Source organism: Macaca fascicularis, chromosome 3 (assembly GCF_037993035.2).
Source record: "Macaca fascicularis isolate 582-1 chromosome 3, T2T-MFA8v1.1".
Classification (NCBI taxonomy): Eukaryota; Metazoa; Chordata; class Mammalia; order Primates; family Cercopithecidae; genus Macaca; species Macaca fascicularis.
In genome coordinates, this window is record NC_088377.1 from 49005957 (window position 1) to 49014537 (window position 8581).

Here is an 8581-nt window from a genome sequence, read left to right on the forward strand (position 1 = left end):
ATTATTATTTCTAATCAAACTTTAAATGTTTCTCAATTCTAATTTCTAATATGTTTATATCAACAGATACAAACCAAATAAAAGCTCTTTGGAGTCCTCCATAATTTAAGAGTATAAAAGGGTTCTCAGACCAAAAAGTTTGAGAACTGACCTAGTGAAATAACTTGTCAGTCTTGCCAATTTTTAAAAAATAAACAGTAATTCTCTCTCCCCACACACCATTCAGAATGTGTTCCCACACTTCCTCCTCCTAACCATCCAATCATTCCCTTCTTTACCTTGTTCCTCAAATCCTTGGTCTAAGAGAAGTAAACCCTTCAGCATTGTCATCTAATCCAGACTCCCTGAGTCTCAAAAAAGCGGTAAAGAGTATATTTCAGCCAGGCGCAGTGGCTCACGCCTGTAATTCCAGCACTTTGGGAAGCCAAGGTGGTCGAATCACCTGAGGTCAGGAGTTCAAGACCAGCCTGACCAACATGGTGAAGCCCCGTCTCCACTAAAATACAAAAATTAGCCGGGCGTGGTGGCAGGCGCCTGTAATCTCAGCTAATTGGCAGGCTGAAGCAGGAGAATCACTTGAACCCAGGAAGTGGAGGCTGCAGTGAGCCAAGATCGTGCTATTGCACTCCAGCCTGGGCAAAATGAGCGAGACTCCATCTCAAAAAAAAAAAAAAAAAAAGTATATTTCAAATCTTTCTTAAGCCAGAGTCTGATCTTCCTTTTTGCATTAATAACAGTATGTGGACGCCTGCTTATTTTCATGCATCAATTAACTAATAGCAGTTTCCTCCCTTCTTTCCTTTTTCCCTTCCTCCCTCTTCCCTCCCTCTCTTCCTTCTTCCCTCCTGTCTCCCTTTGTCCCTCCATCCCTTCCTCTCTCCCTCCCCCTCCCGCTTCCCTCTCTCCCTCCCTCTCCTTCCTTCCTTGTCCTCCTCCCTTCCTCTCTCCCTCTCCTTCCTCCTTCCCTCCTCTCCCTCTTCCCTCCCTTCCTCCTTTCCTCCCTCCTCTTCCTCCCTCCCTCCTTCCCTCTCTTCCTCCCCCTCTCCTTTCTCCCCCTCCTCCTTCCCACTTCCCTCTTTCCTCCCCCTCCCCCTTCCCTCTTTCCTCCCCCTCTCCTTCCTACCCCCTCCCTCCCCCTCCTCCCTTCCCCACCTCTCCTCCTCCATCCTTCCTCTCCCTCCTCCCTCCCTCCCTTTTCGCTTCCTCTCTTCACCCCCTCCTCCCTCGCCCCTCCCCTTTTTCCCTTCCTCTATTCACCCCCTCCTCTCTCCCCCTCCTCCCTCCCTGCCCCCTTTCTCCCTCCCTCTCTCTTCTCCTTCCCTCCCTCCTTCCTTCCTCCCCCTTCCCTCCCTTGCTTGCTTCCTTCACGTTTGTGCACAAGCTCAGCAAGCCTGATTTAAAACGTTTAACAAGAAAGAAGAGGCAGGTGGATCACCTGAAGTCAGGAGTTCAAGACCAGCCTGGCCAATACGTGAAACCCCGTCTCTACTAAAAATACGGAAAAATTAGCCGGGCACGGTGGGGCGTGCCTATAATCCCAGAATTTTGCGAGGCCAAGAGGTCACCTGAGGTCAGGAGTTCGAGACCAGCCTGGCCAACATGGAGACACTCCATCTCTACTAAAAATACAAAATTAGCTGGGCGTGGTGGTGGGCGCCTGTAACCCCAGCTCCTCAGGAGGCTGAGGCAGGAGAATCGCTTGAACCCGGGAGGCGGAGGTTGTAGTGAGCGGAGATTGCGCCACTGCACTCCAGCCCGGGCGACAGAGCAAGACTGTCTTTTAAAAAATAATAAAAAATAAAAGATAATTTTTAAAAAGCCCCAATCCCAAATGCACCTTGCAATCCAAAGGGAAGAAGTTTTGGGGAGAAGTTCTTCCCATTTGGGGGGTGCTCCCATTTTCCTCTCTCTTCCCTCACCCCTTATTCTCTCTCAGGGATAGGGGTTCAGTTCGGAGGTGTCCCTGAGCCACACGTCCTCGCCTCTCCCCGTAAACGGTGGCGTCCCCCTCTCTCTTTCCCGTTCCTTCCCTTCCTTCCTCCCACCATGAGGGAATCTCCCCTCCACTCCCACTCCCGCCAAGGCACCGTGATCCTCATTCTCACTCATATTGTCAGTGCCCGTCAGGAGACTGGGCTGTTTTTGTCTGTTTCTTGGGGACGACAGATTCTGAGGAAAAAGGGCCAAGAGCTGGTTGTCGCCCTGAGAAAGTTTCTCCTCAGGCAACGGGTGCCAGGACTGGCGGCGCCTAGCACCTTCACCTACAACCAGAAACTAGCCGGCTACCTTCAGGAGCAGGGAGGACCTAAAGGCGAGGTGCAAAACCAGCTGGCGCAGCGACTCCGCAAGCCTCTCACACCTCAACCCAGGTTTCCCGCCACCAAGAAAAGGCACGAGGACGTCCTGCGCGCTAGCTCCACCCCCGGGAGGCGCGCTCGCGGAGTCTGAGGCGCATGCGCAACTGGAAACAGCGTCTGCGTTTCCGCGGCTGAGGTAATTCCGCCATCTTTCACCCGAACGTCCCGGGAAAACTACAAATCCCAGAATCCTCTTTGGTGTCACATATTTTTAGGCGGCGGCCGCAGCGCCTGATTGTTCTTGAAGCACATCTTACTAACTTTTCTCTGTTTCAGACTGCCTTTTCCTCCCTCTTTCCGTTCCCTGATTCCTCCTCTTCCTGCTGGTCTCCTTCACGCCCTCACTTTAGGATTTTGAGACTTTCCGGGACCCCACTGTCACCCCTGTCACCCGCTCCTCGGCCCAGCACTCCGCTGGCAGGAAGACCGGGCTGCGAATCTCCCCGGGAAAACGCCGTAGATTCGCTTCTTCCTCATTGGCCGAAGCGGGGGGGGCGGGGCCCAGCGCGGACCGAACCCCCGTCCCCGCCCACACTCTCTGGTATATAAGTCGGCGCGGCGCCGCGGCGGGCGTTTGGGGAGGCCCGTGAGCTGACGGGCCAGTGAGCGAGCGTCGGGAATGGGCGGAGGCGTTGGGGTCCGGGCCGTGGGTGTGGAGGCGGAGAGGAAGGCGTGGTGTGGCGTCTCCAGGTGATTGCGATTGGGGGAAGGCAGAGGAACCAGAGAACGACTCAGCCGTTTCGGGGGAAGAGGAAGTTGGACAACACCGGCTGTTTTAGTGCTTTTTATTTTTCCCCAATTCAGCAGAGAATATTTTCGAGGGGGGTGAGTTATAATGACCTATCGCGTTTTACTGAGCCCAGTTCCACTCCTGCCCTTCCTCGGCTTTGTAGGGTCTCTCTGCTCCTTCGGAAGCGCTTCTAAGAAGATGGGCAGAGGGGGGAGGTGTGCTACCAACAGCTCATGAATAATTCATGAGCACCGCCCTTCGTCGGGAAGCCCTGCCCCTCCGGATCGCGCTGACGCACGCTGCGTTTACCAAACTTAAGGAAGCGACGTCACAGGCCCTACCCCTAAGACGGGAGGCGGGGCGCCACCTCCAGCACGTGCTGCCTGTACCCGCGCAAGCCCAAAAGGGTGTGCGCAGGCGCTGCTCACTAGGGGGAGGAAGGAGGCGGGGTGGGGAGGTTGTTGGATTTAGAGCCGGGTGGAGACCGCTGAGACTCATTCCTCAGGAACAAGGGTCGGGTGTCAAGGAGACCTTTTCACACCAGGTCCCGTCCCCCGCCTACGGTGGGTGGGATCGCGCGGCAGAGACAAAGGAGATCAGTAGGGCCGGACCTAGCTGCGCAGGGAAGTAGGGTGTCAGTTTGGGGTGGTGGGCTTTTGCGGGGGCTGTGTGGGGGGTTATATTTAAACTCCCAGAGCCGTTAAGTTGGTTCGTACTCCGATGCGCGCGCAACCAGGGTGGTGGCGGAGTGCGCATGCGTGGTTCCGGGGCGAAGGGAACGCGCGCTTGCCGTGCGCGCTCGCGGCGGGGTGGTAGTGGCGGAGGAGAAAGGGGTCGGCGCACGCGCGGTTGAGTGCTCGAGTAGTTCGGGTGTCGCGGGCATCTTGTTTTGGTCTCGCGGGCGAGTGGGGCGCACTTCGCGGGGAGGCGCTTGGGCGCGAGACTAGGCGAGAAGAGCAGAGCTGCGCGCGCACTCGGGAAAGGGGGGGAAGGGAGCAGGGTCCAGGCAGGGGGGGTTAAGCCCCCTGATCCCCCTCGTTACCCCGACTGGGACGGAATAAGGGGAGGAAATGATCGAGATGGCGGCGGAGAAGGAGCCGTTTCTGGTGCCGGCCCCGCCGCCGCCGCTCAAAGATGAGTCGGGCGGAGGGGGCGGCCCCACTGTGCCACCGCACCAAGAGGCCGCCTCTGGGGAGCTCTGCGGCGGGACGGAGCGTGGTCCGGGTCCTTGCGCGCCGTCTGCGGGGTCCCCGGCCGCTGGGGTCGGTCGAGAGAGCCCCGGGGCCGCGGCCACCCCCCCCGGTGGTCCCCAGGCGCAGCAGCACCGAGGAGGCGGCCCCCAGGCGCAGTCGCACGGGGAGGCCCGCCTGTCGGATACCCCGGGGCGAGCCGCTCCCCCGGACGTGGGGGAGGAGCGCCGGGGAGGGGGCGGGACAGAGCTGGGTCCCCCTGCTCCTCCTCGACCCCGCAATGGCTATCAGCCCCACCGGCCACCTGGGGGGGGCGGGGGCAAGAGGAGAAATAGCTGTAATGTAGGGGGAGGTGGGGGAGGCTTTAAACATCCGGCCTTCAAGAGGCGCAGGCGGGTGAATTCGGACTGTGACTCTGTGTTACCCTCCAACTTCCTCCTGGGGGGCAATATCTTTGATCCCCTAAACCTGAATAGCCTCCTGGATGAGGAAGTGAGCCGCGCCCTCAACGCAGAGACCCCTAAGTCATCCCCCCTTCCGGCCAAAGGGCGAGATCCAGTGGAGATCCTCATCCCCAAAGATATTACTGACCCGCTCAGTCTCAATACTTGCACTGATGAGGGCCATGTAGTTCTTGCTTCGCCACTCAAGACTGGTCGGAAGCGGCATAGACACCGGGGACAGCACCACCAGCAGCAGCAGGCAGCCGGAGGGAGTGAGAGCCACCCCGTGCTGCCCACAGCCCCTCTCACCCCCTCACTCCACGGGGAGGGCGCCTCACAGCAGCCGCGGCACAGAGGCCAGAACCGGGATGCCCCCCAACCCTATGAACTCAACACAGCCATCAACTGCAGGGATGAAGTGGTGTCTCCGCTTCCATCTGCTCTACAGGGTCCCTCAGGCTCCCTATCAGCCCCTCCAGCTGCCTCAGTTACCTCTGCACCCCCATCTTCCTCCTCCCGACATCGCAAACGTCGCAGGACTTCCAGCAAGTCGGAGGCAGGGGCTAGGGGTGGAGGCCAGGGTTCCAAGGAAAAGGGCCGAGGGAGTTGGGGAGGCCGTCACCACCACCACCACCCACTGCCTGCAGCAGGCTTCAAAAAGCAACAGCGCAAGTTCCAGTATGGGAATTACTGCAAATACTATGGGTACCGCAATCCTTCCTGTGAGGATGGGCGCCTTCGGGTGTTGAAGCCTGAGTGGTTTCGGGGCCGGGACGTCCTAGATCTGGGCTGCAATGTGGGCCATCTGACCCTGAGCATTGCCTGCAAGTGGGGCCCGTCCCGCATGGTGGGCTTGGATATAGATTCCCGGCTCATCCATTCTGCCCGTCAGAACATCCGACACTACCTTTCCGAGGAGCTGCGTCTCCCACCCCAGACTGTGGAAGGGGACCCGGGGGCAGAGGGTGAGGAAGGGACCACCACCGTTCGAAAGAGGAGCTGCTTCCCAGCCTCGCTGACTGCCAGCCGGGGTCCCATCGCTGCCCCCCAAGTGCCCTTGGATGGAGCGGACACATCAGTCTTCCCCAACAATGTTGTCTTCGTCACGGTAAGAGGGTCCAGAGGCTCTTGGAATAGGGGTCAGGTGTGAAGATGAGATTAAACGGGAATGTGGCAGGGAAGGTTATGACCCAGTTCCTCAAAAGAGAGGTCTGGGTTGGCAAGTGAGAGTCTCTGCTGGGCATCTCTCCCCTCTTATAACCTGAAAAGGTGGGGTCCTCCCCTCTTATAACCTGGAAAGGTGGGGTCTCTACCTTGGGGCATTGACCCTGGAGTCCTTTCTCATGACTGCAAGGATCTCCAAGATAAAGGAAGACTCTTTTTTTTTTTTTTGCAGTGCTCTGGGCTTGGCCTATAATCCACACTGGTCCACCTTCCCTTCCCTTGAAGGCTGCTGCTCACTAGGGAATTCGATCCAGGTGGAACTTGGTCCTCAGATTGACTGAAGGAGCCTGAGATGGGGGTCGGGCATGGAATGTCTTCTAGGGAGATTAGGGTAGCAGCAGACTAATATTGGCGTTTCTGCCCTTTGATAGCCACCTTGCTCCCATCAGCGGCTTTTGTTTTTCTAGACAGTTTGTGAAGAGTGTCAGGAACCCAAGTGACTTGGCTGTAGATCCTCTCCACATTGACCCTAGATAATGGGAGAGGGAAGAACCAGAAACTCCTCTGCAGAGAGGAGAGCCCCATGCCCCACGGAGTCCCCTGACCCCACACAGCTCCCCAGAGAACTCTCCAGTTAGGCCGCCTGCTGGGATCTTTGGCATTGCATTGGGTTAAGCCTTGAAGAATGGTCTTTTTAGAGGGTTGTGATGAGCTTATCTTCTAGAAAAGGCTTCCTAAAGGATGTGGCTCTTCATTTCTCTCAGAGAAAGGAAAGAATAGTCGTGAAACTTTGCCAGCCCCAACTGCAGGGAAGGAACCACAGGTCTGCCTTTGAAACCTGGGTTGGTTACCCTTGCAAAACCTGCAGTCACTCCACTTAATGTCTGTGGGTGAGAATAAGCACAGGATATGGTCCTGGGACCCCAGCTATAGAAGACCTCATGGATAATTTGCAACATTTAAAATTACTCCGGCTCCCTCAACATTTTTGGCTTACCATCAGTAGGAAGAAGCAGAGGCAGGAAGGTGTAGAGGAGAAAACAAAACTCAAAGAGGGCAGGCACCTTTTGGGAGTTAGTCTGAGAAGAACGTGGCCACGGGCTAAAGTGAGGCAGCAGGACTCCATCGGCCTCAGAGCAGGTTGCCTGGGAGCAGGGGTTCTTCGATTCCCTCCGTTGACCTCACTGCCTGCTGATACTTGCCCTCAGGGTAATTATGTGCTGGATCGAGATGACCTGGTGGAGGCCCAAACACCTGAGTATGATGTGGTGCTCTGCCTCAGCCTCACCAAGTGGGTGCATTTGAACTGGGGAGATGAGGGCCTGAAGCGCATGTTTCGCCGGATCTACCGGCACCTACGCCCTGGAGGCATCCTGGTCCTAGAGCCCCAACCCTGGTCGTCGTATGGCAAGAGAAAGACCCTTACGGTGAGTTGGGTGTGGAGGGAATAATCCTGCCTTTGGTTGAGGCAAGAAAAGACCCCGAGGTGGGCATCGCCCTTGGCCAGGGGAGGTGGCAGTGTGTTGAAGTGTGGTCCCTTGCCTCTCTCCTTAGGAAACAATCTACAAGAACTACTACCGAATCCAACTGAAGCCAGAGCAGTTCAGTTCCTACCTGACATCCCCAGACGTGGGCTTCTCCAGCTATGAGCTTGTGGCCACACCCCACAACACCTCTAAAGGTAAGGCTGGTTTATTTTGTCAGGGAGGCCGGTCCTGGCTAAAAGAGTGCAGACCCCCGTGGGGATTCTTGAGGTGCTGCCACCCTTTCTGATCACTCCCTCTCCTCTCCTCCCCTCAGGCTTCCAGCGTCCTGTGTACCTGTTCCACAAGGCCCGATCCCCCAGCCACTAAGTGGCCCCCTGAACAGAAAGTGTGAAGAGGATGCCCTTGCTGCTCCTAAGGACCTGGGGGAAGAGGAAAGTGTCCCAGGGTCTTTCCTGACTCCAAAAATAGTTTCCTTTCTTGGATCTGCAAAGAAAGCTTTTCTTCCATCGCTGCCTCAGCCTCCTCCCTACGCCTCTGGCACCTGTGCAGCAAGGTGGCTGTGCTGGAGTCACCATCATCTTCCTCTCCCCCAGCCTCCCAGGCTGGATGGCATGGACTGTTTGCTGACCTCTGTTCTCTTAGGGCATGGGAGGTGGGAGGATATCAAATTCTCTAGCCCTTTCCTCCTATTCTCCCAAGGAGAGAGATTCCCATTTCTCCTCGGCTGTTGTCCCTAGCTCTTGTCCCTAGCTGCATTTCAGTGGACCATGGATAGATGGACTGAGGGTTCGAGGGGGAAGCCTGGCAGGGAGGCACGCAGGTACTGTGAAAATCCTTCCCTCTGTCCTCCCCCAGTGGGAGAGGGGGTTGGGTTTTGAATGTGAGAACAGCACAATAAACTTGATGTCTAGGGCAGTGGCCCCCACACCTGTGTTGGGTACGATCTAGCTGGTGGGGGATGGGTGGTGCCTCCCACCAGAACTTGTGTTGTTTCTCTCTACTGTTTGAAGGAAGACAAGTTTTTCAGTGGTTGGGTTGATTGTTCAACACTAGTCAAGTCCACACGCAAGTATACAGAAGCCTAGTTAGGAAAAGGTGTGTAATGCAAATTTTGGTGTGGAACTTGGAGTCTGCCTTCCCTCCCCAGAAAAACCCTGTACAGGCTTCAGGCAGAAGGCTAACTTTTCGGTTTTTGTTTTTCTGAGATGGA

At 56.4% G+C, this 8581-nt stretch overlaps 2 protein-coding genes across 43 annotated transcripts in view; one reads left to right on the forward strand and one right to left on the reverse strand.

Moving 5' to 3' along the window:
* Positions 1–2810, reverse strand: part of ZCWPW1 (zinc finger CW-type and PWWP domain containing 1) — a 28647-nt gene extending 25837 nt beyond the window's left edge. For 22 of the 42 annotated variants that reach the window (XR_012432242.1, XR_012432241.1, XR_012432240.1 and 19 more), the window contains exon 1: positions 2287–2439. The gene's annotated coding sequence lies outside the window, so the exon portion shown is untranslated. Of the gene's footprint in view, positions 1–278; positions 351–2286; positions 2440–2618 lie in introns of those variants that run through there. The other 20 variants (XM_074034566.1, XM_074034570.1, XM_074034561.1 and 17 more) reach the window with 3 other exon arrangements.
* A 119-nt stretch (positions 2811–2929) lies between these two features.
* On the forward strand, positions 2930–8296 carry MEPCE (methylphosphate capping enzyme). Its single transcript, XM_065541705.1, has 4 exons — positions 2930–5828; positions 7093–7311; positions 7439–7565; positions 7685–8296. The coding sequence occupies exons 1-4, from the start codon at positions 4158–4160 to the stop codon at positions 7735–7737; spliced, it is 2070 nt and encodes a 689-aa protein (XP_065397777.1). The 5' UTR covers positions 2930–4157; the 3' UTR covers positions 7738–8296.
* The last annotated feature ends 285 nt before the right edge of the window (positions 8297–8581 follow it).

Excerpts from the sequence above, each read along its gene's own strand:
- MEPCE (XM_065541705.1), top strand. The coding sequence starts at position 4,158 with ATGATCGAGATGGCGGCGGAGAAGGAGCCGTTTCTGGTGCCGGCCCCG. Across the intron at positions 7,312-7,438 it reads GCAAGAGAAAGACCCTTACG|GAAACAATCTACAAGAACTA; the intron begins GTGAGTTGGGTG and ends CTCTCTCCTTAG. Across the intron at positions 7,566-7,684 it reads ACCCCACAACACCTCTAAAG|GCTTCCAGCGTCCTGTGTAC; the intron begins GTAAGGCTGGTT and ends TCCTCCCCTCAG.